This window comes from Phoenix dactylifera, unplaced genomic scaffold, assembly GCF_009389715.1.
Source record: "Phoenix dactylifera cultivar Barhee BC4 unplaced genomic scaffold, palm_55x_up_171113_PBpolish2nd_filt_p 000112F, whole genome shotgun sequence".
NCBI lineage: Eukaryota > Viridiplantae > Streptophyta > Magnoliopsida > Arecales > Arecaceae > Phoenix > Phoenix dactylifera.
In genome coordinates this window covers 748300-767604 of record NW_024067684.1, presented here as the reverse complement: position 1 = coordinate 767604, position 19305 = coordinate 748300, and the positions used below count along the sequence as shown (strand labels likewise).

Below are 19305 nucleotides of genomic sequence, written 5' to 3'. Positions count from 1 at the left end.
ATCAGAAAGGATTTGACCTAGCTGTCGTCGGATCATCTAGTCTTAGAGTCTGGCTTAGACTTGGTTGTTGAAGCCTTAAACAACGAGATGGCTGCCGTTAGCTGAATTCAAACGATATAGAAGCTGCTGTTGGATGTTGTTGAGTCCACCTCAAACTCGAAGGCCTTTGGGAGATTTTTTTTCTTTTCTTTTCTTTTCTTTTGCACTTAAAATGGATGCTTCATATAGTACATGTACGGATACACTCAATAAAATCAAAATACAACAGCTAGTGGAGTGCAAGTGGCAACTCCTCCTCTCCGAACCAAAGGGTGTATCCTGAGTGGTAGGCCGCATAGGCAGCCATCCAGTCAGCCGCTCCATTGGCTTCTCTGAATACATGCTTGCCTGAAAGACCCATCCATCTCTCATCATCATCTCTATGCCCCGGATCAAGGGGTGGTTTGTGCTCTCACCCCTCGACCCCCCCGAATCCACCCGATGATCGTGGCCGAGTGGCCCTCCAGAATGTTCGAAGTGGCATGCAGCACCACCCGCGCATGTCGAAAATCCACCCAGGCTGCTCTAAACTCTGCCCCTGGAACCGACGTGTCAAATAGCTGGCAGCCACCTGCCGCCACCACCCTAGAACGCAGGCCCGGTATAATAAAACCTACACCACCCTGCATACCGCCATCCAGCACCGACCCATCGAAGTTGACCTTGAGGAGGCTCGGGAGTGGGAGCTCCCAAGTGAAAAACACCGTCTGAGGAGCTGCCGGAGCAGAGAGAAAACTCTAGGTGTCCCAAGCTATCAAAGGTCTATATGAAGGGTGGGTGGGCCTCATCTCCGTGGCCTGTGTCTGAGCAAACTCCGCAACAAACCTCGGTGATACCCTACACTTGACGAAGATACGAGCATTCCTTACCAGCCAGATCTGATGTGCCGTATAAGTCGCTCTAATAGTTTTCTAACAAGTCCGCGAACTGGCCAGCCACTATCTCATCACCTGTAGAAACTGTAGCCTCTCACTCCGAGCCTCCTACGGGATCCCTGACCACTGCCATGTCGACCTCACCCATGTGCACTGGAAAAGCACATGGTCCACCGACTCCTCAGCTCCACATGTCTCGCACTCTACGGGGATCCCCCAGCCACACCTGCTCAGCACTGCTCTCATCGGAAGGCGATCCCACATCCCCTTCCATAAGAAGAGGGTTGCCCTTGGGTGGAGCTCGGACCTCCAAATCCAAGTACAATTCGACCCCGGCTCATGCTCCAGCTGGATAACATGGGAGAGGTCTCCCAAGCTAACACTGGCCCGACACGAGGTACCCTACACCCTGACATCTGGCCCCGCACATCCTGGTACCGGAAGAGAATGGATCCTTTAGCTAGGTGTGCCCCGAACATTTGTCGAAGTCTGGCCTTGTCCCACTCTGCCCCTCCTGGTGCTAGGAGGTCGCACATCCGCAGCCCCTCCGCTGCCTCTGTATCAACCATGGTCGGCTATCACCTCAGAGGAAGGGCGTCCACCCACAGATCACTGGTCATAGCAATACTCCGCCTATCACCTATCAACCACTTGGTGTTTGCCGACGCGGTCGGCAGGTACCTTTCGATCTCGTGCCACATGAAAGAGACTCGACGACCCCTCTGTGTCACCTTTGAACCCCCTCGACCGTATCTCGTGCCATCACCTGACTCTAAAATCCGTGTGGCTCTAACATGAACCGAACCGCGTGCCGAGCAATGAACATCTCACGCCTCTTCAAAAGGGACTGCATCCCTAGACCGTCCTCACTGATGGAAAGTGTTGAATTAAATCAAATATTTTAAAAATCTAAAAACTAAATTAGTCAATGGCCAAGTGGCAAGCATCCACGCACAAGCAAGGAAGCAAACATGGAAAAATTTATAAAGAAAGTAGGCCATGACAAGTGTCATGCATCTAATGCAAGAGCAAGCATGGAAAGGCCCCTCGAAGAAGGAAGGAAGCATGGACGGCCAAGATGCAATAAGCCGAAGGATCAAATGAGTACAAGAAGACACGTCATCAATCTGTGGAAGGGGAATCTGCTTCTTTTGATGTGCCTGAGCCTATATAAAGGGCTCTAGAGATTATTTCAAACACAATCAAAAAATTTCTCTTCTCCCTATTCCAAGAGTCTATATAAAAAGGACTCTAGGGATCATTGGGAAGAAAAGAAATAAAATTTTTTCTTCTTCTCCTCATAATTTTTCTAAGTTTCTTTTGAGCTATCTGCAAGCGTGAACGTGCTCTTCTTTCTTCCCTAAAGGCGCACTGATGGGGAAGACATAGTTCTGTATTAGGTCGTCGTATCTCTAGAAGATCTATGCCAGCAGACCCGTGCGTGGGGGGCATAAATTTTTCTGGGACAACGCATCAGCATGTTTCGATCCACAGGCCATCTTCTCTCTTTTTCTTCATTTTATTATTATATTGTCAAATTAATTATTTGCTAGTTTATTCTTCTTATTTACTGTTTTTGAATATTAGAAATATTTAATTATTGATTTATCAATTATATTTGTGCATCTAGGCTAACAATCCAGGAAAGTTTATATACTCTTAGCACTAGATTTTAAATTACAATATTTATTATATAGTTTGCTATATAATCGTAAATTGTTATATTTTAACTGTTACACATTTATGTTAGCTTTACTTTAGTGCTTAATTTTTTAGGCAAAATATTAGATTGCCTAACCTCCAAGAGGTTTATTAAACCTCCATTTGGACTCCTCACGGAGTAATTTACAGATTTCATTCAAACAAAAATTCGAAAATTGTTTAATTCATAGGAGCTAGCTTAATATTGCACTTAGGATGAAATTGAATGATATCTAGTAAAATTATCTATTGAATAACAGTGTCTAAGAAAAGCTTGTCAAAAAAGCATACGTTCCTAAGAAAGGCTGGTACTTAAGTAAGCCAAGTGCTCCACCACCGATCTAGAGCTGATCTGCCTGTTATTCTTTGGATTTTTCAACTAGACATCTAAAGTTCAAATTAGATATCAGTTCAATAATTTGACATAAACCTTCTCATTTTTACAGGTGTCAAAACTGTGTTAAGCTACAAATTAATAGCTTCCTACACATCTGAAAATCTTAGTGCTAAACCTGAAAAGTTTGATGGTCAAAACTTTAGAAGGTGGCGGAATCAAATGCGGCTCTGGCTCACCACCCTAGGCTTGATTTCAGCCATTGGTAAGAGTACTACTAAAGTCAATAATGGGTCTAACCCATTTACTCTCCTTCCCCATTTGATTTTCAGCATGTGCCCTGCATGGGAGAAGTTTGAATTTGAATTTGAATTTTTTCCCCATGTGGCTGATTAGGAAGTAGTTCCAATTATCTTGCCAACATGCCATGTATGGCACATGAGTCTTAGGTCTATATAAGAGAGTCAAAGGCCTTTTGTGAAGATATAATTTTGATTATTGTATTTGCTTTTTAATGCACTTGAACTTAATCCCAAAGTCAAAACTTAAGAATAATGACAAATATGAGATATGTGTAGAGACCAAATTACTTAAAAGGCACTTCTACTCTGTAAGTAGAGATTCTGATCTCCTTGAACTTATACATAGTAATTTATGTGACTCAGGAAGAACCTCAAAGGGTGGAAACAAATATTTTGTAATTTTCATAGATGACCTTTCTAGATACTGTCACCTCTATCTTATCAAAGCTAAAAATGAGATCTTAAATAAATTCAAAGTCTATAAAGTAGAGGCGAAAACTAACTAGATAAAAAGATTAAAATCTTAAGGTCTGATACAGAAGGTGAATATACCTCATTTGAGCTGACCCAGTTCAGTGAATAACATGGGATAATTCATGAAGTGACAGCTCCTAATTCACCCCAATCTAATGGAGTAGCTGAGAGAAAGAATAGAACCTTATGGATATGGTTAACTCTATGTTAATTAGTTCAGGTGCACCTGAAAATCTTTGGGGAGAAGCACTAGTAACTGCATCTTATATCTTGAATAGAATTACATTCAAACATAATGATAAAACTCCATATGAAATATAGAAACATAGAAAACCTAACTTAAAATACTTAAAAGTGTGGGGGTGCTTAGCTAAATTAAAAATTTCAGAAAATAAAAGAAAAAAATTGGACCCAAAATAGTAGATGCAATATTTATAGCATTTGCAATTGAGAGTAATGCTAATGGATTTTTAGTGTTTAACTCTCAAATAAATAAAATTAATAACAACACCATAATGGAAGTAAGAGATGCAATCTACTTTGAAAGTATATTTACCTTTAAAACAAGGATAAATGATCAAATAAATATCAATAATAATTTAGGGACTAGTTCTAGTAGAACCAGATTTAGAGAAGAAGAAGAAGAAGAAACTGAACCTAGAAGAAGTAAAAGAACTTTAGAGAAGACTAATACACATTCCTAATAGAAAACTCTCCTACTTTTTTAGAGGATGCCTTGAAATCTTTAGATGCTCCCTTTTGGAAATAAGCAATAGATAATGAAATGCAATCCATAATTCAAAATCACACTTGAGAATTGGCAGACCTACCTCCATAAAATAAACCCATAGGGTGTACATGGATCTTTAAGAATAAACTTAGGCCAGATGAAACTGTAGAAAAATACAAGGCTAGGTTAGTAGCCAAAGATTTTACTCAAAAATCTGTGTTTGACTTCTTTGATGTTTATGCCCATGTAGCTAGCCCATTAGGATCCTTGTTGCCTTGGCTTCAATTCATAAGATGGTTATACATCAAATGGATGTTAAAACCGCTTTCTTGAATGGGGACCTAGATGAAGAGATCTATATGGACCAACTCGAAGGTTTCATTGTCTCAGGTCAAGAGAAAAAGGTATGTAGGTTGATTAGATCTCTTTATGGTCTAAAACAAGCTCCTAAATAATGTCATCTTAAATTTGATGAAATAATCCTAACTAATGGATTTAAAATTAATAACACAGATGAATGTGTATATTATAAAAAGAAATAACAAAATTATAATCTTATGTCTATATGTAGATGATATCCTAATTTTTTGAACAGACTTAGAAATTATTAATGAAGTAAAACAATTTTTATCTCTAAAATTTGACATAAAAGATTTAGGAGATGGAATAACTTTATCCTAAAGCCACTATGCGGAGAAGATTCTTAAAAAGTTTTACTACTCTAATTGGCATCCTGTATCTACATCTATAATCCTTTTCTTCATCTAAGGAAGAACTTAGGTGATCCAATCAATCAAAACTTGTATGCCCAGATCATTGGTTCTTTAGGATTTCTTGCAAATTATACCGGATCTGATATTGCATACTCTGTGAACCGATTGAGTAGATATACTCACAATCCTAATAATGATCATTGGACTGCTTTAGAAAGAATTTTCAGGTACCTTAAGGGTACCATATCTCTGGGATTTCACTATTGTGGTTATCTTGCTGTTCTGGAAGGCTATAGTGATGCCAATTGGATCAGTGATACAGTTGACACCAAATCCACCACTAGCTTTATCTTCCTTTTAGGAGACGCAGCTGTATCATGGAAGTCTACCAAACAAACTGTAGTGGCAGGAGCACTATGGAATCTGAAATAATTGCCCTAGATACCACTAGCATTGAGGCCGAGTAGCTTAAAGATCTACTGATAGATTTATCTCTTGTGACTTCACCATTACCTTCTATATCTATTTATTATGACTGCAGATCTGCTATAGATAAATGTAATCAAGAAAATGCAAATATGAAAATGAATAGGCACTTGAAAGTGCACCACAAATTATTGAGATACAAATTAAAGAATAACTTGATTGCACTAAATTTTATAAGATCCGAAAGAAATCTAGCTGATCAGCTTACCAGAGGATTGTCTAGAATAGTGGTTCTAGAGTTGTCGAGGGAGATGAGACTAAGCCTATAAGTAAAGTCGTCACGGTGGTAACCCAACCTGAAAAGGTTCAATGGGTAGAAACAAGCTAGATAGGTGACTAATGAGGAGCACTATTTGTTTTTCCCATCCCTAGGGCAACAGTGCTCATAAAAAGCAAGGGTTAGGTTGAGTTTTTACTCTTAATGAATCCGAGACCTATGAGGCAGGGTACCTACTTGCTCGTACCCTTTTTAGGATTTATTTATATGCGTGTAGTCGTGAGACCGCGATTGTGAAAAGTGGGCTGTTTCCTAATAATACACATGAAGAGATACCTGTGCATGGCCGGAAAGCGCAAACCCGCTTCGAGCATATTCACGTTATATTATGTATACTGTTGATGAAATCTAAGCCATGGACCACGGTTTAAGGCATAGTACACCTTGGCTCCACAGAGGTAATCAATTGTCACTAAGTGAAGGTTCAAACTGAAAGGTATCTACACCTATTACATAATATAAGATATTCAGCACTTTATTTTAATTTTTAAATTTATTTTGATTTTAAGTTTTTTAAATATTTAATTTATGTGGGGGATTGTTGAATTAAATTAAATATTTTAAAAATCTAAAAACTAAATTGGTCAACGGCCAAGTGGCAAGCATCCGCGCACAAGCAAGGGAGCAAACATTAAAAAATTTTCAAAAGAAGTAGGCCATGACATGTGTCATGCATCAAGCGCAAGAGCAAGCATAGAAATATCCCTCGAAGAAGAAAGGAAGCATGGACGGCCAAGATGCAATAAGCCGAAGAATCAAAGGAGCACAAAAAGACACGTCATCAATCCACGGGAGGGGAATTTACTTCTTTTGACATGCCTGAGCCTATATAAAGAGCTCTAGGGATCATTTCAAACATAATCAAAGAATTTACTCTTCTCCCTATTCCAAGAGTCTATATAAAAAGGGCTCTAGGGATCATTGGGGAGAAAATTTTCTCTTCTCCCTTCTCCCTTGATAGCCATCAGCTCCTAATGAAGCTTGACCTTCTCGCTGAATTGGATAACTCTTTTGGTGTAGCAGTTATTGTCATTTTACATGTGAGACCCTGGAACTGGGCTCGGTCCATTTGACCGGCCCAGTCCCAAACCTTGGCCTCCCGTGCAACGCACGTGAGGCAACGGGATGGAATTCCTTCCATCCCAAAGAAGAAGGAAGCCTGTTTTTAGGGCTTCCTCTCCTTCTCCTTGAGGCCACCGAGGAGAGCCGCCACACCAAGAAGAGGGAGAAGGGGGGATTCTTCTTCGTATTGCCCAAGAGAGAGAGAGACACACACAGAGAGAGAGAGAGAGAGAGCCAAGAAGCCACGGCACCGATCTTCCTCTTTCTCCGTTGCCGCCGGAAAGGAGCCGCCAGATTTTCGCCGGGGCTGAGGTAAGGGTTCTACCCTTCATTTCTTTGTATACCAATTGAAAACAAGAAAGAAAGAAAGAAAGAAAGAAAGAAGAGAGGGAAGAAGGAGAAGGCCGACCGTCGCGGGCTCTTCTTCTTCTCCCGTCCGCATGCCTCCTCCGCGGAAGAAGGAGAGGGCCGGCCGTCGCGGGCGCCGCCGGCCTCGACTTGGCTTCTCCCGAGCTTGCGACCTCCCTTCGCGGGAGAAGAAAGAAGAAGAAAGAAAGGGGGGGAAGGAGAAGAAGTCGGGAGAAGAGGAGGAGGAGAAAGAAAAAGAAAGAAGAAAGAAAGGGGGGAAGGAAGAAAGAAGACGGGAGAAGATTCTAGAGAGGAGGAGAAGAAAAGAAAAGAAAAAAAAAAAGGGAGGGGAAGGGAAGGAAAGAAAAGAAAAGAAAAAAAAAGAGAAAAGAAAAGAAAGAAAAGAAAAGAAAAGAAGAGGAAACCAAAAAAAATAAAAAAAAAAAATAAAGGGAGAGGGTGGTTTATGGGTATGAACCCGAATACAAACCTGAACCCGGAATGTCGGATACTTCCGTGTGTTCGGTCCTGGGAGGATGTTAAGATTTAAGTTTTATATATATATTGTGATGAATTTTAAAAGAAAAATATGATTTTTGGATATTAAGTTCTGCGAGGGATTTGTGAGATTAATTGGATCGCGTTCAATGTAAGTAATGAACTGCCTTCGCTAGACTCTTCATTTATATAATATTATTTTTGCATCGAATAAATTGTTAATGAATTTATATGTGATTTATGAATTTTACGAGATGATGCTTTGAATGAAAAATGGATATGTGAATTGGAATAATATTTTTCAGACTATTGTTATATTACTGTTCTTGCATTGTATATGCATATTTAGATCGGATTATGATATATCTATTATGTTACAAAAGAATTTTGATGTGCATCAGATTTAGAACTCTCAGCCTGGCTATGTTCTGGACCCTGCCAATAGGGGGTTATGCATTGGCAATTCTGGCCCCACCATAGGATATAAGTGTGGTATTCTGGCCCACTCCGCAGGGTATAAGTGCGGTTTTGTTTCTAGCCTAGCCACAGGGTATAAGTGTGGTCGTAGCTAAAGACTGATGAGATGAATGTGATTTGTTTCGAATCAGATTTATGATTATGTATGTGGATATTTGAAAGATACGGATTTCAATGAATTTGTGCTTGAAAAGGAATTGATTATGTTATTATGTTGATTCATCGCAATTTGTATTTATATTTTATGTTATTATATGAATTGACTAGTTAAGGTGTTTATTACTTACTGGGCTGTCTAGCTCATTATACGATTTCTTACTGTTTTTACAGATTCTGAGAACTAACCTATCGGGGATTTAAAATGGGAGAGCGACTAGAAGAACTGAAGCACAAGTTATCCTAGATTAGGCTTTGTTTAAATTGATGTTTTATCTTTATTGTTCCGCTGCGTATTTAGACTTGTGAGACCTTATGACTTGAGTTAGTCAATGGAATAAGATTGCATTTATTTCAGTTGAATTATTTTAGAATTACATAATTGAGGTGTTTTGGTTTAGATGCCTTGCATGCTCGTGGAGAGAGTTCCTTACGGGTGTGCGGCGGTTGGCGCGACCCCCGGCTCACGATCTCGGGCCGGGGGCTTGACATTACACCTAACCAATTTGAAGAATTTCCTCTCCTCTGCCTTGTGAAGCGCATCTCAGTTGTATAGCAGGTTTGCCCAAGTACCATGGAAAGTACATCACACCAAAGTTCACTAACGTATCCCTTGCTTCAACTGAAGGACACAAAGCACTTGTGATTCATCGGAGGGCTAAGTCAATAAAGCGAATGACCTAATAGAGACCGGGATGTTTCTCAGTCTCCGGATTTAGCTTCTCCACAAGTTCCTTGGAAGCTATATTCATGTTATTGCCACTATCGATTATATAAGCATTTCTCTAATAACACACCACGTTAGGGCAGAAGATCCACTCTCTGCCAATTTTCAGTTCTTTTCTGTATGAGAAGTCGATGCAGGAATAAAGATCGATATTATTATCATTCATATATGTTCGAATCTAGCACATCTCCTTTGTCTTCTTCACCATCTCGGAAATCTTTTTCTGTATCTGAAGCATTTGACTTGCTCCATGTCGAACTCGGAGAGCAAACTTCAGATAGCTCGGGTTGTTTGGCAGCTTTTGACTCACGTTGACTTGGCTTGGACGTATAGCCAAGAGCTTCTTCATGTTGGTTAGTGGACGATCCAGCTTGGTAAGTCAACTACTTGGCTCTGAGGATAATGGCTTTCTCAAGTATTCCAGCCTTGTGGAAGGCCTCATGAAGAGTGGTTGCTGACTCAAAACTTGATTTAAGCTTTAGCTCATGCTGATAATGAGCTATTTGATGGTGATCATGGTCCAAGAATCCTCATTTTGCAGTGACTTGGTTGAGCTTCTTGGTGTACTCGGTCATGAACATCATGCCCCGTTTTGAGTTGGAATAGTTTCTTGTATGAGAGTCCATTATGTGCCCATACTTAACCATTGATCATAAGCCCTAGCAACTCTCTGTTTTTTTTTATTTTCCTTCCCCACTTGAAGCTCCATATCAACTTTTTTAACACTCCTTTCCCCTTTTTCACTGTGTTTCCATGTAGCTGTAGCAAATCTCATTTTAGTGCATACACCCATTTAATTGAGCTATTCTTTGAAGGTGAGAAACAAATGAACCTCCTAATATTGAGTGTATTTATCGAATAACATGAATAACCTTTTTTTTAAAAGTAATACTAGGAGATCACAAGTCTCCATACTATCTCATAAGACTCGCATGCTCTACACATGATTAAGAGAGTATCAAGAATGCCCATGCTAATGTATTAAATGCCTTCCTCGAAATTTTATTAGATGTGTATTGAATAAGGAATACATATTGAGTACCAAAACAAACACCCTGTATTTAGGCCAGAGCATAATGCGATGCTTTGCAAATGTCCGCACAGAATAGCCAAAAGAGTTTAGAAGGCAATGATCAAAGACGGATTGAGTCATACTCTCCTCCATCCTAAAGAATCGGGCGCCAAAAGATCAAAAGGGATGGTTTTGTAAAGCATCATTTCAGCAATTCTGTTGTTCCTGACTGATCGAGTTTTATGCTAACAAAGAGCAAAAGTTGCTCACCATCCATGTTAAAATGGACTATTTGACATTCGAACATATCAAGCAAATTACCTAGTCATACAATGTTTCTAGTCTCTGAAGAGCAGATCCCTTTCTTACAAGACTGTTGGCATCAGCATTCTCCCTGAAAGATATGCACTATTTCCATTACATTACACATTTTAGGACTGCAAGGGATTTGTCCTCACATCTTCTGACCTCCACAGGCATGCCTTGGCATGATTAACCACTTAAACAAGCCCATATAGATGCAAGGATAAATCCTGTTCAACCTTAGATCAGCCAGAAATCTGCATGTCTAATAAAACAGTCTGATTTCAACAACCGATAGAGTATAGAATACTGAAGGGCAAATGGTAAATCAGATTAGGATGGTTAGGATGATCACGAAGCCCCTAGAAGGAAAACCACTATTCTTTCCAAACTCAATGCATCCAAAGTAATTTGTATGTGCAATCTCATGGATGAAGTCAACGTTCAAAAGACTCGCATTCAGGCGAGATAAGGAAGAAGAATGCAATGTTACGTAGAAAAAATAAATAGAGAAGCATACCAATCCTAGTGGTTAGCTACAACTAGTATTCAATGACACAGAAAACTACAACTACAGCTGCCGACGATGGTACTAATATTTAACTTCACTAAATAAAGTAAGTTCATAGTGTCCCACTGTTACACCTGATCAAAATTCCAAAACTTCAAATATTCATGGTAGAGTCTAAATGAAATTCATGTTTTCATAGGTTCAGCTGAAGATTTGACAATGTAAAACACTACTTGGCTCGGTAGATCTTGGAAATAGTTTGTTCTATAAAATTACTTTCACATGCAATGGAAGTAGCCTCACTAGTAGGGCAAAGGTACTAAAACAAAATATAGATTTAATTAATATAAATGCTGTAAAAAATGTACATTTGTGCTGTATAGTTCTAGTCCTATTAAATTTACATTTATTAAACCTGAAGCTTTATCATTCCTTACCTAGAGCAAATACTGAAAAAAATGACAAATGGGAACTCCACTGAAAGAAAGAAAACAAATGCTAATTGGATGGTAAAGTACACAGCGTTGATGACTACAAAACAAGGTCCCCATTTTCCGGTCATATTCATTATATGACAAAGATCGGTGCTAAATAATGCCAAAAGGTTTCCTGACTTATGTTACTTGTGCTGTTGTGAGGCTAAAACCAAATATCATAGATTAAGCTTTGATTTTTATCATTCTCCTCAAGCATCTAGAGCTCTAGACAAATGGATACACCCTTCTCTGAGAAAACGAGACAATAACATCCAAATAATTACATCCATTAGAATATCATCTAACAATGTACTACTCTTTTCAGCAGTATGAAAAATAATTTGAAGCATGTCTATGGGCAATGATAGATTTGTAAAATGTAATCTCATAACTTTATTATCAGCTTCTGTTTCATTGCTATAAAAATTGACCAGAGGAACTCCCATATGGAATTAACAACTAGTTTCCTAGTGCTTGCAAAAAGAGTTGGTAAATAATGAAAATGTGACAAGCGGTAAAAGAATTCTGCGCTATTCTGCAGCTGTCACAAGCTGTTTGTCAGTTTGTTCCTCTTATCTGGTTAATTCGGTGAGCCTCAGATAAGCAAATGAAGAAGATGTCTTCCAGAAGATTACAATAAACAAAGCATCAAAGATAGAAAAAGCTCAGCATGATGGTTTGTTTTGGGCCCACAAAAAGCATCTTTCTTTTAATAAGCCAGGAAGCATCTAGTGGAGGGGATACAAAGAAAGGTTCCTCCAACTGAAGGTAGTTGCCATTAATGTAAGAATTTACTAACAGCTAGAGAATTCAAGATGTGCAAAAAAGAGCAACAATAAAAAAAGAGAAGGCCAATGAAAGGAAAATTGAATGTATCAGACAAAGATCATGCAATATGTGAAACATGCAAGTATGTTACTAAGTGCAGCATGTCTATCCATTTCCCTCTTTATCTGAAGTAAGGGTATGACAGATAAAAAATTACTTGTAGCTGACACTTATCAATGAGATAGATCGAATAGCAACATCCAATCTATGAACTATCATCTGCTACTCTACCTAAGCCACTGGCTCAGCTGAGACTTGTAAACTACTTATATAGCAATACTTCCAATTCGTTCCATCATAGAAAAATTCACATCTGAACATGTGTGAAAAGTTCCTTTGTAAAAGCAATAGTATGAGTACAACCAATCTGCGAGATATTCTTGAAGGTATCTCATTAAACATACTCAAAGAACATACAGCTTCCATTTCCTAATTCTGCTCAGCAGCAGACTGGTTTAATGCCTTTATGGTTTCATAGTTATAAACACATTTTGCACCCCCCCCCCCCCCCCCCCCCCCAACCCAAATCCTCTATCTAAGATTTCCCTCTGAAGTTTCTTTCATTCTCACAAGTTCACTTGATTTCTCAATTCTGATCCATTAATCTGACCTATGACTTTACCCTTCTTTTAATATTATACAAACATATATATATATATATATATATATATATATATTTCTTGTTCCCTTTTACTTTTAAGCCACTGACTAAAAACAAGAGCAAAATGTGCTGCTTAAGTTAAATTCAGATGATAATTATCAAAAAATATAAGTAACTATTATTGATTAGATCATGGCATTCTATCAAATGCTCCTTCCTCTTTAATATCATGTGCATCATATGATCCTTGCACCAGGAGAAATGCCAGCATTGTAGGATCTCTGTAATGACCTTATGATTTTCTCCTTGAAATAGCATTCTCTCTTCCAATTTATTTTTGTCCTTAAACTATTGCAGAGCTTTATCCCTCTCTTGATAAGGAGGAAAAAACACTTAGATTATGGCACTATCGAGTCTCAAATTGTTTCTCCTCTTCCCAATTCTTTTTTTTCCCACCTGACGCAAGATTTAAAACCAAAGGTAACCCCCCCAATCATCCTATTATTAATGCAGTGCCATGATATTTTTGGATCATTTATAAATGATCCAAAAATATCATGGCACTGCATTAATAAGAGGATGGATGGACAGATGGATTGATAGATTGATGGATGGATAGATAGATAGATAGATTGATGGACGGATAGATCAATAGATTGATGGATAGATAGATCAATACATGGATGAATGGATGGATATGGTATGCTGATAATCATGTTTGATTATTGAATATAGAGATTATTTTTTGTACATGTTGAGCAAAAAAAATAACTTGGATGTTTAGTACATAATTAACTGTAAATAATTTCAACTGTAACAAAGAAATAAGAGCTATTCTAATAAACTTTTCTACATTTTTATATGGATTGAGACTTTTATATGAACTTTCTGAATTCAATATATATGTATGTGTATATGTATATGTATATGTGTTCTTCAAAAATCCTGGTCCCCCCCTGGTTTTTCCAATATCTTACACAAACTTCAATGTGCTTTCCAGCATTGCTGTTTAAATGACTTTTATTACGGCAACAGAACAAGACAGTACATTCTTTTTTCCAGCACCATAGAAGTTAAAAGCAAACTCTGCTCCTGATCACACAGGATGTCATATAATATGTATGATGAAAATTTTAAGGCTGAAAGTTATATGTGCAACTTATATCCATTAGAAGGAAGGTATGCTTGCAACAGCACACTAAAAAAATAATTTTAAATTAAAATAAATAAAATAAAAAACAAATAGACATGCCTCCTTGAGTAGATGATGCAGATAAATAAGAATAACCATGTGATGTTCCAAAATGCTGCGAAATACATGTCGACCAAGACTGCTAGATTAAAAAGTGAACTTATTAATGAGGCATTGAAGTAAATAATTTGACTTCTCTCCTCAAATAAAATTTCATTGATTGAAGCAAGCACATATAGTATGCACATAATTAACTTAGTATAGTCCATAAAACTATTTTAAATGTACAGATGTAATGAAAAGCTATAACTGGATGTGCAAAATCTGCTACCACATCAAAACATGTCTTTGGAGTAAAGTTAATTGCTTGCTTCAGATTCTGATGACCTATCAAATAAGGAAAAAAAGGGGCATATTTCTGCTCATTTACAGGATGCAACTAATCACAGACAAGTAATAAATGTGCTTCTATTAAATAATGTAAACATTTAAACTATGTTGTATGGTAATAAGAAAAAAAAATGAGATATGGTCAGTCACTATTATGCTACCTATGGAAAGTCAGCCAGTTAAAGACCAGAAGAATAAGATACTTAACTGTTGTAAAGCATCAATGGTACATTTAAGAAAAGAGACTGCTGAGGTAATTGTATGCAGTCACTGCCCCACTGCATTGCATGCTGGTATTAAGGGAGGGTGGGGATGATGCACAAAGAGCCAGATGAAAGGCAGTCTGAATACATACGACAAGTAGATAAAGCAGTTGCTATTAACATATCTCACCTAGTATCAAAGAATTTCTTGTGATTCATCTTCAATTTTTTTTACAAAACTAACTGATGTAATTAGGTCACAAGCAATGTAGCATATTGAAGAAGTAATCTAGATATGCAATGATCGCTTGCAATGGGTGCATTTCAATGCCCACTTACTACCAATTTAGGTCATTGTAGTAACCAAAAAACTCAATCTCATATGGAAGATAATTGTCTCTTTCCTATTCATTTTGCCTAGGTAGAAAGCCAGAAAAGTCAAGTAGTTTGCCACACACCCACCTGAACTCTGAAAAAGAAGAGAGGTAAAAAAAAAAAAGAAAAGAATTTAGATAATTGCATTGTGTCAATGACAATAGAACAAAAGAGAAGAAGAAGATGGAGGCAGAGTTTCATGGATGCTCCAAACTAGGAATACTGCACGTCATAGAGCCATTAATTGAATCATATTTCCCATTCAATGAAGAATGTTATAGCTCTCAAGGCATCAACCACATCACAAAAAGTAAGGATCAATGATTTACTGTACGAATTATCAGTGTACAAAGAATGCGAACAAAATCTCAAATTTTCACCTCCAGAATTTAATTTCGTTACTACCAAAAGTCTTTCTTTTAGAGGGCAGGCCTTACCACAATAATAAAGTTATTGCAATGTGACCTGAGTGTCATAGGTTCGAATTACAAAAATAGCATCTTTGCATGTAGGGGTCAAGCTTCATATATCCTCATGCGACTCCTTTTTTACCAAAAATCTCTTTTGTAATTTTACATTTGCAGTTATCCACACAACTAAGCCTTGTGACGAATCTACCAATCATTTTCTTGTTCCTTTTACAGTTTATCACTTTCTCCCTTTACACTTTCTTCTTACAAAATTACAATTACACGGCAACCATGCCGACCTAATGAATCGAATCAAACAAACAGTTCACTGATAAAATACGATTGGTGGAACCTTAAATCCAGAATCTTCGAGGAATGGTATTACCTGTGGCCTCTCGGCCAGGTCATGGTAGAAGGCATACTCTGCCTCATAATCATGCAAATCCAGCTCGGCCTTCTGGTTGGTGTGGTAATGGTGTTTTGCCTCCGCAGACTTCCCGAATCCAAAAACACTGACTTGATCACAAATTCCCAAGGCGAGCATAATCGCCTGCATTCCTGACGAGTAATGGAACATCTTGTCATCATGGGCCTTACTCCACTTCTCCGGCAGCTCGCCAGTCTCCTCGACGAACCGCTTCAGAGAATAGTATTTCACTATCCTGGCACAGAGCACGTCGAACCGGGCATCGGTGATGAGGAGGGGAGCCTTGTGGGAGGAATTGCAGACGGCGTAGTCGAGAAAGTGGACCGCTTGGCAAATGTACATGACCATGGGGACGTCCTCGCCGTAGGGGTGGCAGAGACAGCCTTTCCTCCGGGCGCAGAGGTGGAGAATGTTGCTGTTCACGAAGGAAAGGCCGGTTTTTGATCCAACGTTCCGCTGGTAGCCGTTGGTGCGGGCGTTGTTGAGGCGGATAACGAGGTCGTGGCTGTCGATAAACTCGCCGTGCTCTCTCTTGAGGAGGATCCCACTGTTCCCGACGACCGCGCAGGAGCCGTAGCGGCGGAGGCCGGCGTCGGGGCGGCCGAGGTGGCGGTCGATGGGGCCCTTGACGAGGGCGGCGAGCTCCGCCATGACCTCCGGCTGTAAGCGGCGGTTCCGGAACCAATCGCGGAGGGTGCGTCGGAACTCCGGGAAGATCCGGTAGTCCTTAGGTGACCGGAGACGGATCGGAAGCCGCGGGCCGGATCGCATCCGCGCCTCCAGGTGGTTCTCCCGCCGCCAGGCGGAGGCGGCGCGGCGCAGCCCCCCGCGGCCGCCGGCGACGCCGGACGGGAAAGTCCAGTCGAGGAGGTCCTCCACGTCCTTCCGCAGCTCCGCCTCCCCGGCCTCCGCAGCCGCCAGCCTCAGGAGTGTCGCGTTGAGGGGCGGCGTCCCCGCCGCCAAGGATCCGTCGCCGATGCCACGGCGGAGCACCGCCCGGCAGCTGAGGGCGGTGAAGACGGCGACCACCACCAGAAGGCTAAATGGAAACCGGAGAGATCGCTTCATCCCACCAGCTAACAGCGAGAAATCGGCATTCTCTTGGAAATAAAAGAGTGAAACACCACGAATCCCAAGCACTCGCTCGTTTTCCAGCCCAGAGCATCAAAAAGCCCCAATCTTTGCTCGTTTGTTGGAACTAGACGCACCAAAGATCCCACTTTGAGAGGAAACCAGAGAGCTCCACCTCTCGGAGCTACGAGGGAGGTCTCTCGACCGCCATTGGAGGAGGTCCAAGAGCTCAGAGCTTGAGAGAGAGAGGGAAAAGGAGGGCGAGAGCGAAGCGCCGGAGAGGAGGGAGAGAGGTGCTCGGAGGCGACGGTGGCCGGAGATCGGAGATAGTAGTAGCCGGCTTTTAACGAGCGCCGTGTTTGGTTTAGCTTGGACAATGAGATTTTGGGAGTTAAATAAAGGTGCGTACCCAAAGGATTGGGACTTCCGTCCCGGAGGCGGTTTGTTTTACAAGGGATTTTGGGGGTGTGGTGGTCTCGAGGAAGGAGTCATCCTCCCAACCCAACCCCTGATCTTGCCTTCCCCAGGTGGAATGTTTGTTCTGTTCCACTTGTCAAGGGATGTTCGGTACGGGATAATGACGTCAAAAGTGCCGTAAGGTAAAAATGATGAGGTCATCCACATTTAATTAATCATATCCCAGATTTTTCTCTCAGCCCTGAATGGAAAATGCATCTTCAAACTTGAATATCCAAAAACATTCCAAAACAGTGATTTGATAACAATATCTTTCAAATTAACAAAAAAAAAAAATAATACATCAATATCCCATCAATATATTATATTTTATTAATATTATATATATATAGTATTTATGATATATATTATTTTCATGTTATTATTTAATTATATTTGTAAAATATAATACAAATATATTATAATACTTTATATTTATATAATGATATTATTTAACATTTTACTTCTATTTCTTTATTTTTACTTCTAATAAATAATAATATCAAAATAATAATATATTATAAGTATAAATAAAAATATTATTTTGATAATAATAATTAATATATTTTCATAGGATTAGTAATTTTAAGATTAATAGATACTTTTTTCCGAAATATATTAATAAATTTATTAATAATTTATAGTGATATATTTTATATGGAATCCTCAAAATTTTGTTTATTTTCAATACATGCTCAAAACATAAAAATGCATGCCTGATTCATATTATTTACATATTGATTTTAATAATATATTTCAAAAGAAAACTTGCATCAGCTAGTGCTCCACTTCCATGGCTATCATGGAATCTAAAGCTTGGAGCAAGAAAATGCCACAAGGAATCACACGGAATGGTCAAACCGAAGCACTTGGCATGGATTACGGTTCATACAATACAAAATATATTTTTTTTTAACTAATCTAATCCAATCTTTGCAACATTTATGCCGTAGTGCATACGTGCGTAGATTAAATACAATTGTTTAACTTGTTAGGTCCGCCCAGCATTAGCTTGTTATTGTGAAAACAAAATAGAAGCAAAACCTGGAGGAACCTGCGCTGCAGCATCCATTAAAAAAATCACCAGCCAGTGCATTTGTTGCACTCAATCTTCAGCTTGATTTTTTTCTCTGTAAATACGTGAGATCGGAAAACTAAAGAGAAAATATTGCATGCAATAAGTTAGCACTTGCTGAAATTCATCTCTTTGAAGGTTTCATACTATTACTAGCTCGTTGGTCTTCAAAAACCTTCGCTACAGGATTCGTTTTCCAGAAGTTAAGTCTGACACTCAATATTTATATAGTATTCTTATAGGATTGGGGCGTATCTTTCCTGCAAAAGAATCATTAGCCTTCTTTTGCACGAAACTACCGTTGGATAGACTGCAGGGTGGATGATCATTCTTTTACGTGAAAGGTACGTACAACTCGGTTCGATATTTTAATAAGATATGGTTTGGTGGGCAGTAGCATTCCTTCCTTGTCCTCCTTCCAAGATGGCCGACCTGTTGGTTTTATTAAGGAAGATGGCTTGATGGCTGACGTCGACGCACAAGTAATTGCATGGAATTAATTGACTGGTAGTCCCACCCACAGCCTCAAAAGAAAGACGAACGTTGGGGATTCTTTTTTTTTTTCTTTTTAACTGACGACTCACATCATTTTAGTCTGAATATATTCAAAAAAAAATCAGAAAGTAAAATATTCTATAGTGCCCTCGAATCTGTCTTCATCTCTTGGATCCGCCTGAGAAAACCAAGTTGACACGCAACTGGTCATTGGTCTTGAAGAAGTCCAGGTTGGACGGCGCTCGTGGCCTCCTCTTGGAGAAGGCCATTTGGGGTGAAGC

The 19305-nt window shown here is 39.3% G+C and overlaps 1 protein-coding gene across 3 annotated transcripts; it reads right to left on the bottom strand.

Annotated features, from left to right (window-relative positions):
• Nucleotides 1-10383: 10383 nt before the first annotated feature.
• LOC103717987 (sialyltransferase-like protein 1) lies at nucleotides 10384-17521 on the bottom strand. 3 transcript variants are annotated; one of them, XM_026808804.2, is made up of 2 exons: nucleotides 15886-17520; nucleotides 10384-10779 (listed from the first exon to the last, which is right to left on the bottom strand). In XM_026808804.2, the coding sequence occupies exons 1-2, from the start codon at nucleotides 16993-16995 to the stop codon at nucleotides 10666-10668; spliced, it is 1224 nt and encodes a 407-aa protein (XP_026664605.2). In that variant the 5' UTR covers nucleotides 16996-17520; the 3' UTR covers nucleotides 10384-10665. The 3 variants fall into 3 exon arrangements, with proteins under 3 accessions (XP_026664605.2, XP_038972504.1, XP_038972503.1); XM_039116576.1 differs by having other exon boundaries at nucleotides 10678-10771; nucleotides 15886-17519; XM_039116575.1 differs by lacking the exon at nucleotides 10384-10779 and adding an exon at nucleotides 13546-15184 and having other exon boundaries at nucleotides 15886-17521.
• Between the last annotated feature and the right edge of the window lie 1784 nt (nucleotides 17522-19305).

What these genes read in the sequence shown, in the direction of transcription:
- LOC103717987 (XM_039116575.1), bottom strand. Translation starts at nt 16,995, where the DNA reads ATGAAGCGATCTCTCCGGTTTCCATTTAGCCTTCTGGTGGTGGTCGCC. An exon ending in ACCTGGCCGAGAGGCCACAG is followed by an intron (nt 15,185 to 15,885) that starts GTAATACCATTC and finishes CTTCTTTTTCAG; the next exon opens with AGTTCAGGTGGGTGTGTGGC.